The sequence below is a fragment of the Dendropsophus ebraccatus genome, chromosome 1 (assembly GCF_027789765.1).
Source record: "Dendropsophus ebraccatus isolate aDenEbr1 chromosome 1, aDenEbr1.pat, whole genome shotgun sequence".
NCBI classification, from domain to species: Eukaryota; Metazoa; Chordata; class Amphibia; order Anura; family Hylidae; genus Dendropsophus; species Dendropsophus ebraccatus.
The window spans coordinates 163,650,614-163,676,639 of NC_091454.1; the positions used below are offsets into that span (position 1 = coordinate 163,650,614).

A 26,026-nucleotide genomic window follows, 5' to 3' on the forward strand; every position below is an offset into this window, starting at 1 on the left:
CAGACATTTTTGTAACCATAGAAACATTATTGCATAAAGTCGGCTTTGTATACAAGAAGTATGCAAATACATGAAAATCAGTCAAGTATACAGCATACAGATAAAGAATAGGGTGTCCTAAAAGCTCTGTTAGTGTAATGTATAGCTGAACTAATACTTTAGTCAGTATAGTGCATACCTCCCAAGTGTCCCTCTTTTGACCCATGTCCCTCTGTCCCTCTTTGCCCCTTACATGTCCCTCTTTTTGACCTAGGAATTAGATTTGCATTAATAAACTTTTTATGTAGCTATAGAAAGTGTCTGGTTTCTTACTGTATAATAGACCCAAACCTGCATATTATTCTATCATGTGGTGCAAGCTGGATCCTAAATATTGTTATATTCACATGAATCTTGTTACATTATGGCCCCTTTCACACATGCAGCTCATATGGCCCCATACACATATCTGTGGGTGTTACAAATCTGTTTTGGGGCCATGATCCATGACGCAAAAACAATTAAGCCATTGTGCGTCCATATCCTCCACTTGACAGTGGGTCCCTGCAAATGCGGACAGTTACTGTCACACATTCGTAATCTGGTCCGCAGTTACATACAGGGTTACTGATGTGTGAATGAGACCTAAAGATGCAGTTACACATACAGGATCTGCTGCAGATTTACAGATATCAGTGTACCTAAATGCATCAATCTGCAGCAGATCCTGTATGATAGTGTAATGTAAGCATTGTATGACTGTACAGTGACATCACTAAACTCAGGCCCTCCAGCTGTTACAAAACTACAATTCCCATCATGCCTGGACAGCCAAAGCTTTAAATTTTGCTGTCCAGGCATAATGGGAATTGTAGTTTTGCAACAGCTGGAGGGCCTGAGTTTAACACCCCTGCTCTACTGTGACAGAACGGAAGGCATTACCCTTATGAGGTGTTATTACTGTGCTATCACCATACAGTACTCCTGTGTTGTGATATCACTATGCCATGACATCATTATGTGCCCTTCTATACTGTGCCATACTTGAGTGCATGATCCCAATGAGGCGACATTACTGTTGCCATTTTTCTTGCACTGTGACATCACTATTATTACTGTGTTGTGACCAAGGCCGTATTACCCGCTGCTGCTGCCCTGGACACTACACCTGAAGAAGCTCCATCTTCACTCACCAATTACCATCATGATTTTCTAATGCGTTCTCACATTTACTGTACGTCACCACATGCAGCTGAAACCAGACCCTCATGTGGTAACCAACAGGCGTATGGCCAATAATCCTGGTAACAGCACATGGCTACTGGGGACAAAATGGGAGTGTGCTTTCGTCCACATGTAGAAACATTGTCTGAATCGCATTTTTCATGGTTTTTAGCGGCTTAAAGCAATGATTAGAGCTGTCTGCATATTGTCTGAGGGAATTCTCACCACAGGATTGGTAGATTGGTAGGTAATAGCTCCAGGCGTCACATTTATCACCGTCACACCAGACCTGACCAACACCAGACCTGACCAATACCGACGTACTATGACTGGGTAACACTGCCATACCAGACCTGACCAATACTGCCATACTATGACTGGATAACAACGCCATACCAGACCTGACCAATACCGTCATACTGTGACTGGAGAACACCGCCACACCAGACCTGACCAATACCGCCATACTGTGACTGGGTAACACGGCCATACCAGACCTGAACAATACCGCCATACTGTGACTGGATAACACCGCCATACCAGACCTGAACAATACCGCCATACTATGACTGGATAACACCGCCATACCAGACCTGAACAATACCGCCATACTGTGACTGGATAACACCGCCATACCAGACCTGAGCAATACCGCCATACTGTGACTGGATAACACCGCCATACCAGACCTGAACAATACCGCCATACTATGACTGGATAACACCGCCATACTAGACCTGACCAATACCACCATACTATGACTGGGTAACACTGCCATACCAGACCTGACCAAGACCACCATACTATGACTGGATTACACGGCCATACCAGACCTGACCAATACCGCCATACTGTGACTGGATAACACTGCCATATCAGACCTGAACAGAACCGCCATACTGTGACTGGATAACACTGCCACACCAGGCCTGACCAATACCGCCTTACTGTGACTGGATAACACCGCCATACCAGACCTGAACAATACCGCCATACTGTGACTGGATAACACAGCCATACCAGACCTGAATAATACCGCCATACTGTGACTGGATAACACCGCCATACCAGACCTGAACAATACCGCCATACTGTGATTGGATAACACCGCCATACCAGACCTGAACAATACCGCCATACTGTGACTGGATAATACCGCCATACTGTGACTGGATAACATGGCCATACCAGACCTGAACAATACCGACATACTGGGACTGGATAACACCGCCATACCAGACCTGAGCAATACCACCATACTGTGACTGGATAACACCGCCATACCAGACCTGAACAATACCGACATACTGTGACTGGATAACACCGCCATACCAGACCTGAGCAATACCGCTATACTGTGACTGGATAACACTGCCATACCAGACCTGATAAATACCGCTATACTGTGACTGGATAACACTGTCATAATAGACCTGACCAATACAGTCACAATGTGACTGGATAACACTGCCATATCAGACCTGAACAGAACCGCCATACTGTGACTTGATAACAGGGCCGGCGTCAGCACCCGGCATACTCGGGCAAGTGCCGGGGCCCGTGGCCGCTCAGGGGGCCCCCGACACTTGCCCGAGCAGTGAGCCAGACGCCCGCCTCATCACCAACCTCCGGACACCTGGGGGGGAGGGTGCTGCCGTCCCTGAGTCCGGGTGTGTGTGTGGGGAGGTTGCTAGAAGGACCTGCTGTGTTTGCTGCAAAGCAATGGGGAAGGACCTGTGGTGACGTCATAAGGGGGCGGGGCTGAGAACGGGAGAGGCTGTATATGGATGAACGACCTGTGATCATTGTCATGTGACATGAGGGGTTGGGGCTCACTTATACCTTCTTTCTGTATGCTGTGAGTTGTAGTCCTCCTCTTATACCTCCTCCTGTAATGGCCTCTGATCTCCCATAATAAGGCTGTCCATGCTGGGAGTTGTAGTCCTCCTCCTATACCTCCTGTGATGTCCTCTGATCTCCCATAATAACAGGCTGTCCATGCTGGGAGTTGTAGTCCTACTCTTATACCTCCTCCTGTGATGTCCTCTGATCTCCCATAATAACAGGTTGGACTTGCTGGGAGTTGTAGTCCTCCTCCTATACCTCCTGTGATGTCCTCTGATCTCCCATAATAACAGGCTGTCCATGCTGTGAGTTGTAGTCCTCCTCTTATACCTCCTCTTGTGATGTCCTCTGATCTCCCATAATAACAGGCTGTCCATGCTGGGAGTTGTAGTCCTCCTCTTATACCTCCTCTTGTGATGTCCTCTGATCTCCCATAATAACAGGCTGTCCATGCTGGGAGTTGTAGTCCTCCTCTTATACCTCCTCTTGTGATGTCCTCTGATCTCCCATAATAACAGGCTGTCCATGCTGGGAGTTGTAGTCCTCCTCTTATACATCCTCTTGTGATGTCCTCTGATCTCCCATAATAACAGGCTGTCCATGCTGGGAGTTGTAGTCCTCCTCTTATACCTCCTCCTGTGATGTCCTCTGATCTCCCATAATAACAGGCTGGACATGCTGGGAGTTGTAGTACCCCCCGTATACCTCATTTAATGAGGACCCGTCCCCCGCCCGGATTAGTGAGTATGGTTTTATTTTTTTATTTTCTTGTGTTGAGGGAGAGCAGGGGACATTACTATGGGGGCAGAGGAAATTACTATGAGGGCAAAAGACATTACTATGGGGACAGAGCAGGGGACATTACTATGGGGAGCAGGGGATATTACTATGGGGAGCAGGGGACATTACTATGGGGACAGAGCAGGGGATATTACTATGGGGGCAGAGGACATTACTATGGAGCAGGGGATATTACTATGGGGAGCAGGGGACATTACTATGGGGATAGAGCAAGGACATTACCATGGGGAGCAGGGGATATTACTATGGGGACAGAGCAGGGGACATTACTATGGGGAGCAGGGGACATTACTATGGGGGCAGAGGACATTACTATGGAGCAGGGGACATTACTATGGGGAGCAGGGGATATTACTATGGGGAGCAGGGGACATTACTATGGGGACAGAGCGAGGACATTACTATGGGGAGCAGGGGATATTACTATGGGGACAGAGCAGGGGGCAATACTATGTGGACAGAGCAGGGGATATTACTATGGGGGCAGAGCAGGGGCATTACTATGGGGACAGAGCAGGGGACATTACTATGGGGAGCAGGGGACATTACTATGGGGAGCAGGGGATATTACTATGGGGGCATGGCAGAGGACATTACTATGGGGAGCAGGGGATATTACTATGGGGACAGAGGGCATCTTTACTATATGGAGGGCACAGCATTGGGACATTATTACTATATGGGGGGCACAGCATGGGACCTACAAACCTCCCTACTTTACTGCACATGACACCAAACAGTGGAGTTACTACTGTATGGGAGTCTATGGGTGGGAAAAAGGGAAGGAAGTGGCTGGAAATGTGCAGAGTCTAACATGTTTGTCTGACTGGTCCCGAAGAGATGAATGTAGCTTGAAGATATCATCATGGAGGTCTGGGCAAGATGGAGAGCAAATGGAGAGCGATCGCCTCAGATCAAAGGAGACGTCACCTGTGAGTTACTGGATTACATTTTTTTTTTCAGTATTTTGTCAAACTTTATTTGGTAGGTGTGCCCCGAGGTGTGCTATACAAAGGGGCCCGCTAAGGCTCTCTCGCCCAAGGGCCCACAAAAACCTGGAGCCGGCCCTGCTTGATAACACCGCCACACCAGGCCTGACCAATACCGCCTTACTGTGATTGGATAACACCGCCATACCAGACCTGACCAATACCACCACACTGTGACTGGATAACACCGCCATACCAGACCTGAACAATACTGCTATACTGTGACTGGATAACACTGCCATACCAGACCTGACCAATACCGCCATACTGTGACTGGATAACACTGCCATACCAGACCTGACCAATACCGCCATACTGTGACTGGATAACACAGCAAGACCTGACAAATACCTCCATAACTCCTCACCCCCTCAAAAAAACACCAGATTTACTGGAAAATCTAAACAGGAGGTGGGAGACTAAAAAAATAAAAACAAAAAAAGTTGTTTCCTTCCCCCTGCTCCCTGGTGCTGCGCCCATGCAAGGTGCTGCCCGAGGCCTAGTGCTGTGACATAATTGTGTCCATTATTCCTGTGCAGTGACATCACTGACTACATTATCGCCATGATGTGATGATGTCATAGTTCCCACATGTATTAGACTAGCTATATATTTATACAGGACACTTTAGTATTGTTTCTATACTAAGCACCGATAATCACTGAACAGTCCTAATAGGGGACTGAAAACAACAGACCAAGCACAAATCAATAGTAAGCACAGATAGGTCCCTAATTATTCTAAAACTTAACTTTTACTGATATACTAAAAAGCACAAAGAAAATCCAAACTTAAACCTTGTGAAAAAACCTCCACCTTATAAAAAACCAGGCATAAAAAGCCCCATATACGTATTAATGCATGCCACATATAAATACATACATGAATACACACAACCATATAAACAGTAAAAACCGAAGTGTGTAGTGTGTATCCACCTATAAGGCTAGAGATCACGGTATAGATACTGAGACCGTCTAAATTAGGGAGCACCTGACCCTAAGGGTCCCTGTTGGGTGCACCACAACTAGCCCTACTCGCTCAGGGACTGTCGGAGTTATCGCCCTAGGAAGGGCGGCCCCTGCCCCGTACTAATACTACACCACTATCCCTATATTACCCCTACCTAAGCTCCCGACACCGTGTTTCATGCAGATAATCATCAGGGGAGTACAACATATCAAAAGGGTAGGGAACAAAAATACCATGTACCGCTAATCACATAAAAATATTGCGGCGGTACTGAAAACAATGGCGTCCTGAGAGTGCTCAGAGACGCCGACTCACGTGGACCTCGGGTCGTCCATTGCATGCAGGGCTAAAGCGTATGGCTTGCCATACGCTTTAGCCCTGCATGCAATGGACGACCCGAGGTCCACGTGAGTCGGCGTCTCTGAGCACTCTCAGGACGCCATTGTTTTCAGTACCGCCGCAATATTTTTATGTGATTAGCGGTACATGGTATTTTTGTTCCCTACCCTTTTGATATGTTGTACTCCCCTGATGATTATCTGCATGAAACACGGTGTCGGGAGCTTAGGTAGGGGTAATATAGGGATAGTGGTGTAGTATTAGTACGGGGCAGGGGCCGCCCTTTCTAGGGCGATAACTCCGACAGTCCCTGAGCGAGTAGGGCTAGTTGTGGTGCACCCAACAGGGACCCTTAGGGTCAGGTGCTCCCTAATTTAGACGGTCTCAGTATCTATACCGTGATCTCTAGCCTTATAGGTGGATACACACTACACACTTCGGTTTTTACTGTTTATATGGTTGTGTGTATTCATGTATGTATTTATATGTGGCATGCATTAATACGTATATGGGGCTTTTTATGCCTGGTTTTTTATAAGGTGGAGGTTTTTTCACAAGGTTTAAGTTTGGATTTTCTTTGTGCTTTTTAGTATATCAGTAAAAGTTAAGTTTTAGAATAATTAGGGACCTATCTGTGCTTACTATACTAAGCACCGGCAGAAGGAAGGGGAGAATGGCTCGTACTACGTCACGGCCACTATAGATGCAATAATATTATTATGTTTATTCACTGGTCTTCCTGTGCCACTGCCCACCAGAGTCCACAAGTTTTATTCTACGTCGTTGTCCCTCACAGCTCGCCACGCCCACATCCCTCAGACTCCTCCCTGGAGGGCGGGGCGACATTCCACCGCTCTCGCCCCCTCTTGCCTTGTGATCTCTTCGCTACACGCTGCGCATTCCTCCGACGCCTGACGTCACGCGGACACGTGACTGACAGCCGAGAGCTCGCCGTACTCCTCCTCCTACTCCGTCAGTCCGGAGTGGTAGCTCCATTATGAAAGACTCATCCTCCGCTGGGTCCGGAGCGGAGACGGCTGCTAGGCGCACTCTTCGATCGGTCACGGGATCCTTCCCCACAGGAGACATCTCCAATAGATGGCTGAGCGTCCCGGAGGAGGCCTGCCTGACACTTCACGGTGAAGAGAATGGTGGGTAGCTGCGTGCAGGCCCCATGACACCGGGCTGCGGTGAGGAGGGGGAGGCAGGTGACAGCCCCGCTGGCTGTGCGCTCCTCCTCACTGACACACAGGAGACTGCCCGGAGGAGCTGTCATGTGCGCTGACACATTGTACCGGCAGCCTCTCCAGCCCTGATGAGCAGCCCCAGGTGTGATGCTGTGCCGGCCGCTCCTGCTGGGTCCTGAGGCTGCAGCATGGGCTCATGGGCATGGCTGTGTGTGCTGTCACTGAGCTGGCAGGCAGCCTGTACACTGGCCTCATTTCTCACATGTATGTCTGATGCTGGAGCTCCCCTTTAAGTGTAAGGCTTGGCCATCATCAGTAGAGGGAAAGTGATGTCATTGTAGAGCAGGGCTGTCTGGGCATGCTGGGAGTTGTAGTTCTGCAGAACATTATTGTATGCAATATTTCTGCTACCAAAGCTTCACTTTCCATTTTACTATGTTGTGTCTGTATTGGCCCATAGAGTGCAATGGGTTCTATACTGTCCAGAGTTGCAGACAGAGGTGTAACTAGAAATGGCTGGGCCCCTCCCCCACTGACTACTAAGCTGTCAAGTGTAGTCATAACTGCAAGCGCTGGTCATGCGTGCTTGCAGTTAAAGGGACATTTGCAGAATTTCAGGTGCTGCAAAGATGACAGCTATAGGGTGCAGTGTATTGCAGGAGCGGGTTACCGGGCCTCCTGATAACTCAGGCCCCATAGCAGCCACGATGGCTGCCACAGTGGTAGTTACGCCCCTGGTTGCAGATACGTAAGGGGCCTCAGTGCTGTATTACATCATTATAGATAAAAAGAGGGCTTCACTGCTAATTCCAAGTGCATTCACCTCTCCTGCCTCCATATGTGGAGTATACAGTCAAGCAGATGTCACTTCTCCTGCTGTTGGGGATGTTTGATGGCTGCTCATCCTGTTGCCCAGTTGGCACCTAGTTATCTTTATATGGGACCCTTTAGATACAAGGCATGAGTGTATGGGCAGGACTGCAGAAGCTGAGTTTGGGGGTGCTGTAAGCCATGCAGTCGGCACAGCCAGCAGCTCTTGTCCAGTCAGTAGTGCCTTGCCACGATATGAAATGCATCAGGTAGTTACATTATTTTTTTTTATCTACCTGTTACTTTTAGAGGAATATGAAGAGAAATGGAAACGAAGAAGAAAAAAAAAAGATCTAGAATTTTCCTTCATGGCTTCTTATTGTAGTGATGCCACAGATTGAAGGACTGAGCGGAGCCCCCCCCCCCGTACTCCTGATACCCCTACACATCATAACTCCACAACACATCATAACTCCACAAGGTCACCCACATATTCCTAGTCCAGAAAGTGCAGTGTGCCTGGTGATGCAGTGTTACTGGAGCAGGCAAGAGGCACATGTATCCAGGAAGGGTGGGGGATGCCCAGATACAGATGGATCCTAATAAAGTCCCAACACTTGACCTTGGGGCTCTTGTACACAGCAGTGCTATGTGCCTGGATCATGTACATTACTATGCAGAGATGTGATGCTTCTAGGGAACATGGCCATTTTACATGGCAAGAAATGCTGCAAGGCACAAATATAGTATAATATATAAGTATAGCACAAGCTCATAGTGGGGTAAGGGCACCATATTGTGGCTCTCTCGTACAGATCCTGTATACATCCCTGTGTATGGGACCTGGGAGGACTGTTTCTATTTACTGATCATTTCATGTTATATACTTTGTATATTGTCGCTAGTATAGTAGCCGGGCTGCTTTAGCAGCAGCAGTTATATATAGAAGGTATGTTGGCCCTTCGGGTGGGGGTTAGCTCTGTGCACACTATAGTACTGTACAAGAAGGGGCATGTCTGACTATAGCAGGTCATTCCTGAATTCCTTCGGTGAATGGGGCTCACTTGTAGGTGGTGACTATTATCGGCTATGCTGGAAACTTCCTTTTCTGCTGATACGATACATGTGTAAGCTATAAAATGGTTAACTCCAGCAAGTATAGAACATGAGGCTGCAGCCAAGAGTCCCCATGTGTTCTCACGTTATTGCTTCCTGTAAGCGCTGTCGCAATATCCACTCAGGCTTTAGCTGTGATCGGCCGTTTACTCTTCCTGACATTGCGAGCAGAGAAGGGTTAAGGCACGTCGCTTCACCTTCTGGGCTTGATGTTTTCCTTGGCGACTACAGCGTACCTGCGCTTATTGCAGACTTTAGGGATTAAGGCTGACAAGTGCTTTATTGTCCTCGGATAGTCTCTGCCTCACATTGCAGGGCTCTTCTTTCTGTAGGGGCTAGGGACACAGCGGGACAGTAGTACAGGGACTTAAGTCATGTATTTACATATAGATGAAATGCCCACTGCTTGGGAGGGATTCAGGTCCGTGTGTATTTCACATCCACAGTAACTGACGTATGGCTGTGGGCATTTTTGGCATGCAGTGTATATTTGCTGTGGTGATCCATGGGAGCTGCTGTTTTATCCTCTCCTAGTTTTGTGCACTTCTGTCCTTGTTGCCAGAGTTGCCTGCTGCCCTTAAAGGGGAACTCCACGTGATAAAAACTTGTTTTCTATTAAAAGTACATTAAAAGTTATAAAGATGTGTCTATATAATATATAACTATATCAGTGTGGTTCTTCCACGCTGGTGCTGATTGAAGTGAAGAAAAATGGCGCCAGTGCCGATCCACGTTGTCTCCTGCTCCCTTTGGTCTCCCACCTTAGGAGAAAAATCTTCCATGCCTCTGTTTCACTTTGTGTGTGTTTGCTGATGATGCAGACAGGGGGCATGGCGGGATGTCACAGGTGGCTTGGCTGTATCCCCCAATCCCCTGAGTGATTCACCATCTCTAAGCAGCCAGAAGCAGCTGCTGCACTGATTTCACTGATTGTGCAAAACTCTGCAGTCAAATTAGGGCTATGTTCACACATGTTGGAGTTTCATTGCAGTACTGCAGCGTCTTCACAAAAATGATGCAGTAACACAAGTAAATGATGCTAAACGGCAGAGAGGATCAGAGCCGGATCTGCCAATCCCACCTGGACAAATAACGCGGCATAAACAGTATATCCAATGTAAGATAATATCGGATAAACTTATTGTGTGGCTCAGGTAGAGAATACAGCGTGCTGTGTGGTGTTACAGGTAGAGAATACAGTGTGGTGTTACAGGTAGAGAATACAGTGTGGTGTTACAGGTAGAGAATACAGTGTGGTGTTACAGGTAGAGAATACAGTGTGGTGTTACAGGTAGAGAATACAGCGTGCTGTGTGGTGTTACAGGTAGAGAATACAGTGTGCTGTGTGGTGTTACAGGTAGAGAATACAGTGTGCTGTGTGGTGTTACAGGTAGAGAATACAGCGTGCTGTGTGGTGTTACAGGTAGAGAATACAGCGTGCTGTGTGGTGTTACAGGTAGAGAATACAGCGTGCTGTGTGGTGTTACAGGTAGAGAATACAGCGTGCTGTGTGGTGTTACAGGTAGAGAATACAGTGCGCTGTGTGGTGTTACAGGTAGAGAATACAGTGTGCTGTTACAGGTAGAGAATACAGTGTGCTGTGTGGTGTTACAGGTAGAGAATACAGCGTGCTGTGTGGTGTTACAGGTAGAGAATACAGCGTGCTGTGTGGTGTTACAGGTAGAGAATACAGTGTGCTGTGTGGTGTTACAGGTAGAGAATACAGTGTGCTGTGTGGTGTTACAGGTAGAGAATACAGCGTGCTGTGTGGTGTTACAGGTAGAGAATACAGTGTGCTGTGTGGTGTTACAGGAAGAGAATACAGTGTGCTGTGTGGTGTTACAGGAAGAGAATACAGTGTGCTGTGTGGTGTTACAGGTAGAGAATACAGCGTGCTGTGTGGTGTTACAGGTAGAGAATACAGTGTGCTGTGTGGTGTTACAGGTAGAGAATACAGCATGGTGTGGTGTTACAGGTAGAGAATACAGCGTGCTGTGTGGTGTTACAGGTAGAGAATACAGCGTGCTGTGTGGTGTTACAGGTAGAGAATACAGCATGGTGTGGTGTTACAGGTAGAGAATACAGCGTGCTGTGTCGTGTTACAGGTAGAGAATACAGCGTGCTGTGTGGGTAGAACACAATAAAATGATAAATTACTGCAAACAATTCAGTAACACAATAAAACTGCAGTGTGTGAACACAGCCTAGATGTTCTGCCACAGCTTTGGGCGGGAATAGGCAGGGTGGAGGACTGTGATGAACAGCTGAGGGAAAGCATTGCATTCTGGAACCTGTAGTACTGTGTATAACTGATAAACCAGGAAGTGCAGAAACACAGAACAGAACAAACCCCCCCAAAACAAATGGATTTTTGGTTGTTTGAAAACTGGGATAGATAGGTAAGTAATGCTATTTGCTTCTGCAGAATTTTCATTTTTTTTAACCTCTTCCTGGAGTTCCCCTTTAAACATGATGTGCACAGGGACTTTTAAGGAACTCTAGCAGCATTGATGAAAGGCAGCTATACTATGTTCCCTGTCATGTTATGGACATATCAGATCTGGACGCTACTGATGGTGACCACATTTGGCTGCTGGAGAGCAAAAGATTGGCCAGTGCTCAAAGACAGGAGGGAAAGTTATGAAACCTTGTGCAGAGGAGTGGTGGAGCAGTTGCTCATGGCAACCAATCAGATTCAAGCTTTCATTTTTCAGAGGCACTTTTGAAAATGAAAGATGGAATCTGATTGGTTACTATGGACAACTGCTCAATGGTTTCTCTGTACAAGGTTTGATACATCTCCTAATAATTTTTTTTATTTTTTTTTTCTTCCCTCCATAGGGAATTCCAGTTTACTCTTGATGTTTATGCTATGGAGACGGTTTCAGAACAGTGAAATGTTGTGTCAGTAGCCTGCGGCTGGGGCAGACAACATGCGACTCTTTCCCTAGGACAGTGCTTGATAAATCCCAGGGGTCAGGTAGCCATGACCTCTACATTTGTGCTTACTGTTTGTCAATAGAAGTTCCACTTGTTAGGCCAATAATAAGTTGTATTGGCTTAAGCAGTGACGTAACCAGCTGTCTACAGTATGTTGTCTCACTCCATTGGATGCCTGGAGTCTCACAGTACACACCATTCAGTCGACCACAGGTGCCTCGTTGCCAATAGTATTGTCTGTAAAAATGACGGAAGTGATACTGGAAATCTGGTAAATTCTGAAAAAACCCTTCTCTGATGTATGTAATGTTGGTGTTGATATTATTTGTGGTGTGTGCACTAAAGCCTAAATGTTATGTTTTATACCATAGTGCCTGGTCAGTAAGTACCTTAGGGCCCTATTCTACCGGACTGTTATCGGGAGATTTTTGTTAAATCGTTCGAATCTAAACGATAATCCTTTGGTTTAAATGCAGTTAACGATTAACGACCGAACGAGAAATCGTTGATCGCTTTATAAGACCTGGACCTATTTTTATCGTTGCTCTTTCGCAAAACGTTCGCAAATCGTTCGCATTGAATAAGACTTTGTTCGGTCGTTCGCAATAGATACAAACGCAATAGCGAAGAAATAGCGAAGAAAAAACGATCGCAAATACGATCATAAGTAACGATTATCGTTCCATGAAAATGAGTGAACGTTTTCAGGTCTTTCGCAATAGCGGTCGTTTGAGGTTGTTAATCGTTAACGATTATGCGAACGATAATCGTCCGGTGAAATAGGGCCCTCAGACACAGAACACAGAACCTGGGCTGCACCTCCACTATATCTGTTAATGCCAGTATGACGAATGCCGATATCGGTGATGCCAGGCCACACACACATGCTCTGGGTTGTTCGTTCCCTCCTTTAAATTCATTGTGTTCGCACACGAATACTCTCTTAATACAGGTTGATGTGCAGCCAATAACACACCTGTGGGAATAAATGTGACACATTAATTTGCCCTCAAATCGGCCTGTGTGAAAGGTCTTTGGGCTAGGTTCACAATGGACACCAATGAAGCCTGACAGACCAAATTAAAGGGCTGTAAAACCCTACAAAAACTTTCTTCCAGAAACAGCACCACTCAAACTGGAGAAAAGAGTGGGGCTGTCTCAGGAAGAAAGTGGCCATGTTTTGTTGCCCTAGATGATCCCTTTAAGTTTTATTGGGTCTGTTGCATTAGTGTCATACTTCTGGATTTTAACTAGACAAGAAATTGTGGTTGTGTGCAGCTTTCCCCCCCCTCTTCCCATTCGCAATACATGCACATCAATTGCATGTGTATTTGCACTAATTTTTCTGTGCTGGTGCGTGCAGTACAGATCTGGCATCTGAGAAGTATTCCTGGGGTTTCCTCTGTGCAAACAACCAGTTAAAGAAGCTTTGGGAGATGAAACACCACAGAATGGGGCAAAACTAGAGAACTATGGTCACATGACCAGTAAATGCATTTAAAAGCTTGCATTATTTTTCCCAGGGAGTTTGGGGGAAGTAGGCCTAAACATAAAAATGTAAAATGTTTTTGATTTAAACAAGTCCGGCCAAGTACTTTATTTTTTTTTCAAAGGCAGGGGGGTTTGGGGACAACAACACTTAAAAACAACTTATTCAACTCACCTCTCCTCGTACCTCTTCAGGGACGGATAGCCTCTCTGGGACCCCCGCTGGGCTCAGGATCTCTACCAGAGCCGACGTCACGACCCAGTTGATTGGCTGTGCAGCAAGTCGTGACGTCATTATAACTCTGGAAAAAACGCAGAGGATGGAAAGCATGGGGAGAGCTGAGTAAAGACTGGTTATCATGTTTCCTCCTGCCTTTAAAACAAAAAAAGTACTTGGCCGGATGTCTCCTTTTAAAGGGGTTATCCAGTGCTACAAAAACATGGCCATTTTCTTTCAGAGACAACACGACTCTTGTCTCCAGTTCAGGTGCGGTTTGCAATTAAAGAGGATGTACCACCTGGTACATCCTCTATAACCTGAACCCACGGATCGATCGGTGCCGTGGTCCGTTTTTCGGACCGCTGTCCGGTTCCCGTGCACTGCGCGGTTCGATCCAGCGGTACCGGCCGGTGCTGAAGCACTGGAGGTCGGCCTGGCTGCCCCCAGTGGGAGGGAATTCCCTCCCCTGTATAATGCGGCTCGCTTAAAATGAATGGAGCCGCGTCATACAGGGGAGGGAATTCCCTCCCACTGGGGGCGGCCCGGCCGACCACCAGTGCTTCAGCACCGGCCGGTACCGCTGGATCGAATGGCGCCGTGCACGGGAACCGTGAGGCGGTCCGAAAAACGGACCGCGGCACCGGCTTCCCCGTGCCGGCGCCGATCCATGGTGCATCCTCTTTAAGCTTCATTCACTTCAATGGAACTGAGCAGCCAAACCCCCCCCCCCCAAGCTGGAGACAAGAGTGGGACTCTCTCTGGAAGAAAGTGGCCATGTTTTTGTAGCACTGGATAAACCCTTTAAGAGCAGCCCATGATTTTTCCAACAAGTCTGTTTCCCCACCAGTCTCAGTAAATTGCTGCTTGAATATGTATAATCTTCGGGGAAGTAATGTCTTTTTTTTTTTTTGTCTGCTACGTGCCATGGTTTTGTCATGGGTGGCCATTGTGGTAGGCTTCAAAGCACTGTCAAAGTCACATGATATTTTTCCCTTCTGGGTGACCTCATCATAGATAGTGGTGTGGGAGTAATGCAGAAAATAAAAGTAGGGTCTATAGAATTCTTGATTACTTTCCCACCTTATGCCTAGATGGTACTCTACAGAAAATTCCCTTTATAATTGCACTCTAAGTTTATGACCACTACTAGTTAGGGCTTTTAACATCATGTACCGTACCTTACACAGCAAGTTATAAAGGGATAGTAGTAGCAGAAGTCTGATACTCCACGATTCAATCAATAAAACCCTAAAAGTCTCATTGTGGTGGTATTTTAATATTGCATGGCAGGAATAATTATAGGGATCTGACACACATAATGTTCCCATGCTACATGGTGGTTTTTCTCCAGCAGTCTGTCTCCGAAGCTTTTTGTCCTGTAATGATCACTTCAGTGTTAGATGTCTTGTCTTCTGACTTCAAGAATGTGCCGGCATATGATTCTGTCCATAGATCTGACCTAGGGTGATCAGGCACTTGTCACATTTCATGCTATGGAACGACATGTGCTTTATTAAGGACGTCTACTGTGAAAGGTTGAAGCTGTGGCCACTAAGATGGTACTGTGCCTTTTTGTTGAAGCAGTCAGGTTTCCAGCATGGAGTCTGGCACTTTACCAGGCACAATAGTGCAGCACATGACGTTATTCTGTCCCATATTTTACACAGGTGTGAACCAAGCCTTTCCGGTCTCATTGTGTAGGTGCCGCCTTTTATTCATATACTACACCTCTAAAGCCATATAACCTCTGTGAATGCCCCAAACTGACTGGGAGCCCCTTTTCTGACAGACTTTATTTTGCTCTTCAATAACTGGTGGAGATGGGTTTGTGAGTGTGTACGCCTGTCCGTCTATATGTATGTATATGTAGAAGCCATATTTTATCTTCCCAGTGCACTCAGCCATCCTGTGGTATGGCATTCTGTGTGGATGAGAGATAATGGCTCTTAGAGCCTTCTATCTGTTCACTGGGGACGTGCTTAAACGGCTCCGGGTCTATGTTTTGCAATCGTGCATTCCTGTTTCTTATCTCCCTTGGTATAGTTTTTCCTGCTAGGGGCTAAGCTATTCTTATGTGATGTTACTTAGGGTTTTGCAGAGGTTTGGCTACACCTGGAAGGCACAAATAATGAATAGACCAGATGCAGGTTAACATAGATCCTGAGGCCGTTCTGGTGGACAGGTAGCCGGACGGCTTTAGTTTACACTGAGGTTGGAATGCCGTCCTTAGAGGTGATGTGTCTGGTCAGCAAAAGGGAACAACTTGTTCATTGCCAGATCATGAGAAATACAGGACATTTGCTGTCCTAGTCCACAGATCTCAGTATATTAATGCTCTAAGCAGGTCAAAGCGGCATTCATGGTCATGTTTTTGTGGTTAAGGGTGTGTCACTCATACAGGATCCGCAGCAGATTTGGTGCGGTGTTCAGTTATTTAGATCCAAATCCTCAGCAGAAAACCCGCTGCGATATGGTGTGTGTGAAACTACCCTAAGGGTACAAACCCACACACCGTATACACAGCAGATACGCAGCCAAAACGCAGCAGAATTGAAGCAGATTTGGGGGTGCAGATTTGATGCTGTGTTCAGTTATTTAGATCTAATCTGCTGCGTATTTGCTGCGTATCGCAGCAGTAAATAAGCTGCGTATACGGTGTGTGGGTTTGTACCCTTAGGGTACAAACACACGCAGCAGATACACAGCAGATTTGATACTGTGTTCAGTTATTTAGATCTAATCTGCTGCGTATCGCAGCAGTAAATACGCAGCGTATATGCCGTGTGTGTTTGTACCCTAAAGGGGTTAGAAAAACATAGCTGATTTTTTTTTTTTTTTTTTTTTTTTTATATCCTGAAAGGGCTCCACACCTGTTCTCAGGGTTTATGTGATATTCTGTCTCCTCATTTCAATGGAACTGAGCTGCACATTATTTTACAAAAACAGGGGATACAGGCAGTTAGTGTGAACATAGCCTTATGGTGCATGTTTGCTGGGGAATCCTTGGATGCCCATGGTAAATGTCTCTTTAGACACCCCATCACCTGACAGAGGCCAAAGGATGTCAGCAGTGCCCCTTCACATATACCTCTGCAGTGAGATGAGAGCTTTAGCTGTTTTACCCTCAAGAGTTTACTCCCAATCTGTCAAAAATAGGAACAGACTGAGAACAAAAGAGAAAAGAACTTTTGCCTGAGGCAATTCTAGTGAATGTTCCCTTCCTCCTCTTGCTGGACTCTCTTCTTAATTGTGTCTAACAAAAGGTTTAAAGGGAATCTGACTGCACAGATATGTATACATCCCAGAGCCCCGTATATGTATATATCCATGCTGCCAGTTTTCCATTGCCGATCACACAAGCATCGCATACACACCTTCCGTCAGCGCTGCTGTCCAGCATGTTGCTAAAAAAGTTGTTTATCCCAGGCTGAATGTGTCACGGAGACGGGTCTGTGACATTTTTAGCTTCCGCTCTCTGGCCGCTGCTGTATCTTCAAGCCGCCACCCCACCTCCTCCAGAATGATTGGAAGGCCTACTTCACACTGAGCAAAAATGGCGGCATTCCGCTGTGCTCACTGTCCTGCAGTGTCTAAATGGGAGGGTGCGTACGCCTCTGTTTCCTCCTCTCTCAAAGAATCGACATTTGTTGCAGAATTCCGCCATTTTTCGCTTAGTGTGAACTGGGCCAAATGGTGCGTTTACACAGAGATTTATCTGTTTAATCTATTTTTTGAAGCCAAAGCCAGGCACAGACTATAATAAACAGGTCATAAAGGGAAGATTGAGATTTCCCCTAATTTCAAATCCATTCCTGGCTTTGGCTTTAAAAAATCTGTCAGATAAATCTGTGTAAACACACCTTTAGCTGGCTCACTTTGAAATCCTGCGCAGCTAATACTGAGCTGGCTGTGAATCATTCGGAAGGAGGCAGCCTGAAGATACAGCAGCGGCCAGAGAGTGGGGCGGGAACGGACAGTGTCACATACCCGCCTCTGTCACACTGTCAGCCCGGGATAAATAAATTTTTTTTTAGCAATATGCTAGAACACACAACAGCGCTGAAGGCGTGCATGTGATGCTTGTTTGATCAGCAACCCAAAACTGGTAGCACGGATATATGCGTATCTGTGATGTCAGTTTCCCTTTTAAGAGAGAAACACATTTCCCAAATTTTGCAACCTGCTTTAGGACATACTTGCACACATCATTCACCGATGGTTTTCCGAGCACCCTGTAAAGGTGCCAGGACACCCTCAATAACGTTCAGCCAAGTTACCTCATCTGTCCTCATGATACACGTGAATGTTGTTTCTTAGAAATCTTTTGTGCCCTTATTCTTCTTGGAAATGTGGGAATAAATTGACAACGAGATGTTACCAGGCCCTGTGTCAATAAGGTGTGTTTCTACACATGGTGCAGAATTGTGCAGTTTGTACCGGTTGGAAAATGTGCTGACCATATGACTAGGATGTGTAAATGACGGCGGATGGATATCCCAAACATCAGTCTGCAGAAGGGTGTGTGAAGTGACTGAACAGCTGGCTCCATAGTGATCTATGGCTTGTTTCCAGCTATAGTACAGGGCTCTTGTTACAGTTGTGCTGGGTTAGGCACTGTGTATGAATAGCACCTATATTTAAGCCTACAGGATCACTATGCCTCATTATCTAAATGGCTAAAAAAGAAACGTGCATAAAAAGCTGCATGTAATAAATCAGATCAGGAGAGATAGCTGCCAGCTGATCGAGCATTCAGTGTATATGGCTACCTTAAAGTGTCTGGATTGTAGCAGGTTGTAGGAACAATACCTTATGTGATCAGTAAGATATAGCCAGGGGAGACTGAGTGGCATTCTGCTCCACTCCCCGACTGGAAGGGACATCCGGCTCCTTCTTAGTTGGGGTTTGATTGACAATCGGGGAGTGAACGTGCTGCTGCTGACTCTCGCTCACAGCAGGCTTTGGGAATGAGGACATTTAAAAGATGACTGAAAATGCCAATAATGTCTTAAAGGAAAAGTTTGTCAGTTCCTATTGAGCGTAAAAGAATCTAATGTCTTCTTCCAGCTTTATTGGCTCCGACAGTAGAGCTGCGGCTCCTAGCATGTGTGTTTTTTTTTTTTTTCCCCCCCCCCCCCCCCTTTAATCTTTATTTTGTTCAAAAATAGTAATAACATAAGATCACAACACATAATACATAATATATGTATCCCCCCACCCCCCAACCCCCGCCCGGACATGGACCAAAAAAACAAAAAAAACAAACCTTAATCTACCTCATCAATTCCCTTCCATTTCCTCCACGTTCTATCAAAACGTTTCTTAGCCCTTACGTAGGTTTTTGCGGCAATGTTTTCATAACTTCTGATCTTTCCCACTAAGTTAGACCATGCTCTTATATGGGGAGGGTTATCATCCAACCAGCATCTTGCGATCAGCACCTTAGCACACCCAAAGATTTTTAACAAGAGTGTCCCGCCTTCTCCATCATCCACAATCCCCCCCAGCACTACCTCCGGGGCTGTAAGCTGAAGGTTTATATTCAGGCACCGCTCCATGTGTTCCATGATCTCCCCCCAAAATTGTTTTATCTTACAGCATGACCATATCATATGATCTAAATCTACATTTTCCTCCCCACATTTCTTACAGCACACTATCCGGTTATCCTGTATCCTAGCTATATCTTTAGGTGTATAATATAACCAATAAAACATTTTAACCTTAGCCCTTACGTATATTATGTATTATGTGTTGTGATCTTATGTTATTACTATTTTTGAACAAAATAAAGATTAAAGGGGGGGGGGGGGGAAACAAAAAAAAACACACATGCTAGGATGATCCTATGTGGCATACTAATAGAACCCTTGGCCAAGTTTTTGACACACAATTGCGGCTCCTAGCTTGTTGTCGCAGGATTTTCCTTGGGGGATAAGTATCACTTACATGATCAGCTGATACTCTCAGTATACAGTACCTGGCATGTCAATATAAATGTGCTTTTTATGTGAGATCTCAATTTACAGTAAGAGGGTAGTGGTATCGAGCTGTTATATGAGTCATAGGAGAAGCTGTGACTCATGATCCGGAAACAAATCCTCATGTTTTAGTAAATCTGTGCAGTGTCTCGGAAGATGATGCATGTCTGGTAGGTCACCTTGGCTAGGTATGTTTGTGGAAATTGGGTGACATCTAATTATTACACGATTATACAGTGAATGAATGATTGCTTTATGGCATCGATTAGCCTGGCACCTTAAGGGGCAGCCATTAGGGGGAAGTTCAAACATGGACCTCAGATCCACGGCATATTAAGTACAGTTATGTGGATGAGCATTTCTGAACCCCATTAACATGTAGTGGGAATTTTCAGAGCACTCTGCAGGGGTAATCCAAGTAATTCTGGGTGTTAACTACTTTTGCTGTGAAATGCAACAAATTTGCACCAAGATCCCCAGAAAAAATAATTAAAAATTGTGACGTGTGGGGCCACATGTGCAGCGTTGTCCACATATTAGATATTTCTATGCAAACTTTAAAGTTGAATGTCGCTTATTTGTACAGAAACACCAAGGATTATCTTGTGGAATGACAATGGCACTAAGGGTGCCTTTACACAGAGATTTATCTGACAGATTTTTGAAGCCAAAGCCAGGAATGAATTTGAAAAGAGGTGAAATCTCAGTCTTTCCTGTATGACCTTTTCTCTGTTTATAGTCTGTACCTGGCTTTGGCTTCAGTAATCTGTCAGATAACTCTGTATAAAAGGACCTTAAAGCGAATGTACCTAATGGACATGTCAAATAAATTAGGCACCATGGTGCCTTCTCATCATGGAGACGTGGATCCCAGCACTCCAGACACCACGGACACCGACATCATAACTTACTTTTGGACCTAAACCACATTGTGACAAATACAAGAAATTCACTGAAGGACCAGACGGTTGACTGAAGCACGACTCTAAGGACTAGACTAAAGGCCCTATTCCACGGGTCGTTTAGAGGAGCAATATTGTTCGTTTTCAGCCGATATCGGCCGCTACGAACGATATTCGTCCCGTGGAATAGAGTGCAACGATCAGCCGACATTGTTCATGTCGGCTGATCGTTGCAGTCGCTTGTTTTTCAACATGTTGAAAAACAAGCGACTGATATAGCAGCGATCTGCTGCCGTCGCTCCGTTGAATAGGAGCATCGGCAGCAGGCGCTGCTATATCCTATGGGCTGCCCGGACGATCAGCGATCCCCAGGGCAGCTCCCCGCCGCCCCTCCTGCACTCACCCGCTCGCTGACGCCGCATTGAATAGCGGCGGCAGCGAGCGGGGAACGAGGAGCAAACGAGCGCTAATAGCGCTCGTTTGCTCCTCCAAACGACTCGTGGAATAGGGGCATAAGCCATTACCTGAATCCAACTCTGCTACTTAATAGACTGCCAGGTCACCTAGTCCTATTACTGTTGGTCTCTCCCACACCAAAACGGAGATAGCCAGAGGGATCCTACTCTTATCCTGTATTAGATTACACCATCAACTTAAGACATCTGGTTATCTCCATGCAAGACCCACACCTTATTTCCCTGATGAACCCACTTTATTGCCAACATTTGGAGGGGGAAATGCGTTGGAAGACAAGTGTGACGTCTATTGACTAAATCTTATGACAAAATCTTTTGACTAAGTCTTATTTAACTGTGTATACATGTACACGGTGGCGGACAAGTTAGCGCCACATTCGCAGCTCAGTGTTTAACTTGTATCTTTTGTGCTATTTTGTTTCTGCCATAAATCATTAGTATATCGAAACCTGCACTACCAGTGACAATACTTGGTCCTGTGTAGTATCACCATCCACTATCCACTATTGGTGGACCTACTTGTCGCTTCAGGGTAGGGACAGCCCCTGCACTTGGAGTTTGGAGAAGCCCATACCAGGGGGGTCCTGCATAGAGTTTAGGCAGGGACATTGTAGATATCTGTGTATATGTAAATATACTTGTATGTCTGTATTTGTATGTTCACCACATATTTTTTGTAATAAATTCTTCAGCACATGACGAAGGGTTATACAGTTTCCTTTTTGTTTATGATATTTGATAACAAAATGTTCAGTGAGACGCTTTCTTGTGGACTGATCGCTGGCCCTTTTACACAGACCAATTGTCAGCAACCTAGCATCTCTACCAATGCAATTTTAAAAACTATTAGAAACATAATTGTACAAAATATTTCTCTCTATACTGCCTCTAAACATATTAACATTAGAGAAGAGTGCAACTCAAGCTCTGGTCTATCCATTTCGAAAGTGTCTGCATTTGAATACCGGTGGCTGAAGGAGTTGGATGCAGTCCTGAGGCTGCCCGGAAAACTTGGATGCAGCCTTTAGCTTGTTTTACAGGAGAGAAAAGAGCGCTGCACCTCACACCTACGGCTGACACTAGTGCCTCTCGGCTGCATGAAAAACATCAGAATTTTGTGTATGAATTGATCAAGCCACACTGCCACTTTAGTACCTCCATGTTTTTCCCATTCTGTCTGCAGCCGTTTTTGGTGAGTTTAATACCATATCCATACTTGTGTTGTTTGGGGGCAGCCTTCCTCGCCGGTGGTGCTGGCTGGGACTTTTTTGGGGGGGGCACTTTGGGTCTGGTCCTGTGACATGGGGGTTGGGGGGCCACTCCATGGCCTCCCTTCCCTGCATGTGCATGGTTTGCGGGGGTGGCGGTCACTGACCGACACGGTGTGGAGTTAGCGTAGGGACCCGTGTGATCCAGGAGACCTGCACGTTGGTACACGGGGCGATATGGCTTGAACAATTCATATTCCAACATCCTGAAGTTGGTTTTTTAAAATAGGCCTAGCAGCATTAGTATCAGCCATAGGTGTGATGTGCAGCCGCTCCTCTATCGCTATGTCGGACTATAGCATGTTTTCCAGGACTCCTTGCTTTTGCTCATTACGTATTTTGGTATCTCCATAGAGACACCTGGTGAGTGATTAGTGTGATTAAGCCTGTCTGGTGACTCCAAGTGGAGGTGGAATAGCATCAGCCATGGCCCCACTGTAGATCTGTGTAGCATCTGTTATAAGCCGGAGGTGAAGACTCTATATCAGAACCATGTCTGTTTACAGTTTGTGTAGTGCGATGGTACATTGTGGATAGGAAAAAAAGGACGCTGGTTGACATCAGGGAGATCAACCAAAACACAGCAGAGACACAATCACGTGTCTTGACATCAGTGACATTGCCCTCTGGGAAATCAAATATGCAGAGACACTTACTAGGCATTGCTCCCACTAGCCAGTATCCTACTCCACACTGATGAGGGTCAAATACCCCGAAACAGCTGTCTGTGGATGGATACCAGTGGCTTCTTTGACTGGAGACATTCCTTGGCTTGGTTGTTTTTTCCCAGAGGAACAAGTCCAATACCTCATATGGTAGACAATTCCCGGCACTCACCAAGCAGTTGCAGTGAAAAAGTTTATTGCATGTCCAGTGGTATTGCGCACAGAAAAAGGACACGTTTCAGCTAGGCGCCTAAGGTGCTTGGCGGCAACAAGTGCTGTTTATGTACATTACTCAGTTGAACAGACGATAAACTTCTTCTTTTACATGTCTGGCTCTATAATGCACATATACAGCATTTGTTTTGGCCAAGCACCTTAGGCGCCTAGCTGAAATGCGTCCTGTTTTGGTGCATTATACCATTGGACATGCAATGAACTTCACTGCAACTGCTTGGTGAGTGCCAGAATATTGTGCTCTACATCAGAACCATCCTGTGTAGTGAGTGTTTTTCCATTGCCTCACAGGTCACTCATCTATTGTGGGGCAGTAAGGACTATACTAGGTGGTTTGCTGTCATTTTTCTTTGCTATATCTTGGTTAAAATGATTTCAACATCTTAAAGACTTGTAACTACAAACTTAATTGGTTAATTGGTTCCGGAAGGCAGTTTGAGAACCAAGCAGTTTGAAAACCGAGCAGTGTCTTCCCATAGGAAATAATGTAAATGTGATTAATTGGTTCCAGCAGCCACCAATAATTACCTACAATACAATTACACTGATAAGTGCTCAGTATAATCACTACAGTACAGGACAGAACAGCACTATACTGTACAGGACATTAAACATAAGAAATGTTCATCAGAACCAGCAATTATAGTACAGTAGTCACCAACTCCTCACTCATCCTTTACTGTATAGCGTCCCCCCCATCCAAGCACTGTAATGTATGGGAGATGGTGGTGCACTGCCTGTACTACTACTGCACTGTATATGCACTCCAGCAGTCTTATACAGCACTGTACTGTATCTGAAGCCTCACCACTGCTTAACCCACCAGGTACAACCCACCATCCACGCTCGCAAAAACGTTAGAAAACCGAGCAAAGTTCGAATTCCAAACACTACTTCTGGGTAAATTTTCGTTCGAATACCAAGCGGTTCGAGTTCCAAAGCGTTCGAAAAGCGAGGTAGTACTGTATTTGTTTTCTTTTATACCTTCCCCTATCACCTTGGTGCATGGAGCCTGGCAGGAATACTCACAACCATCAGTTCCTGTATAACTGACCTATACGTTACACACCGTGCTAATGCCAAGAAGTGTTGTGGCCTCCCCTTGGGGTTTGGATAAGCATTTCTTGCACGGCACATGAAACCTTGGCACAGCCTTGCCGTGGCTAGAATGCAGAATTCAGAATGTTAATTCTGTAAATTCCTGGGGATAAAGATTATCTGCATATTGTTTTACTCCGTCTCTCTGGGTTTTGTTTGATTTGTCTATAGAAGCCGGCTAGTGACCTGTGCATTCACGTGATTCCTGTTGCCTTAGTAATATGCAGTTTAAATGGTATGGATATTTATACTGTAATATTGATACCAAATATTCTAGATCCAATTCATGGAATAAATGGGGGCTTTGTCTTGAGTAATGGCTCCATATTAATACCTGGGATATAAACTTTGATTTAAAGAGACTTTCTCTAGGCTTATGCTGTCCTGGGCATAGCAAATCCTAGTGACAGATTCATGTATTACTTACTGTACATTATTCTGTACAGCCATTTCTCTGATATCAAGGACGTCAAGTGCTACCACTAGTCCTGTCTGTTATGTCCGGATGCTCAGTAATCCTCTATATTCACAAGGTCCTGGCATGCCACATGTTCTCCTGCATATTGGGAGAGCAGCTGCACAGAAAGGTGACATCATTCTGTCACTAGTTTGTCGCCTTCATATAGGGTAGCATAAACCTAGTGACAGATTCAATTTAAAGGCTTATGATTTTTTTTCAATCTTTTGCACTGAACTGATCCCTCAACTTACAATGGCCTCAGGTTACAATATTTTCTACATACAATGGTCCTTTCTGGACAATTGTAACTTGAAACCAAACTCAACATTCAATGCTGCAGACAGTCAGGACCTGAGGCAAATATAAATAGCTAGATGATCGACCAATAAAAGTGACCATTTTACTGGTAAAGCCCCAGTATTACTGGAATGCATGCAGTGATTAGCTGTCTAGTATCACATCTCTACAGTACAGTGTGATACTACATGTCCTGTAGTATCACACTGTACTGTAGAGAGGAGATACTATATACACACACAGCAGTACATGTCTTGTACTGCTGTGTGTCTAGTATCTCCTCTCTACAGTACAGTGTGATACTACATGTCCTGTACTGCTGTGTGTGTCTAGTATCTCCTCTCTACAGTACAGTGTGATACTACATGTCCTGTACTGCTGTGTGCGTGTGTATATAGTATCTCCTCTCTACAGTACAGTGTGATACTACATGTCCTGTACTGCTGTGTGTGTGTATATAGTATCTCCTCTCTACAGTACAGTGTGATACTACATGTCCTGTACTGCTGTGTGTGTCTAGTATCTCCTCTCTACAGTACAGTGTGATACTACATGTCCTGTACTGCTGTGTGTGTCTAGTATCTCCTCTCTACAGTACAGTGTGATACTACATGTCCTGTACTGCTGTGTGTGTCTAGTATCTCCTCTCTACAGTACAGTGTGATACTACATGTCCTGTACTGCTGTGTGTGTCTAGTATCTCCTCTCTACAGTACAGTGTGATACTACATGTCC

General features: G+C 45.5%; 1 protein-coding gene across 1 annotated transcript in view; it reads left to right on the forward strand.

The window, feature by feature from the left end:
• Positions 1 to 7,093: 7,093 nt before the first annotated feature.
• Positions 7,094 to 26,026, forward strand: part of TRPM7 (transient receptor potential cation channel subfamily M member 7) — a 73,643-nt gene continuing 54,710 nt past the window's right edge. The window contains exon 1 of the mRNA XM_069983411.1: positions 7,094 to 7,300. Coding sequence (XP_069839512.1) covers positions 7,298 to 7,300 — 3 coding nt within the window. The 5' untranslated portion in view covers positions 7,094 to 7,297. The remainder of the gene's footprint in view (positions 7,301 to 26,026) is intronic.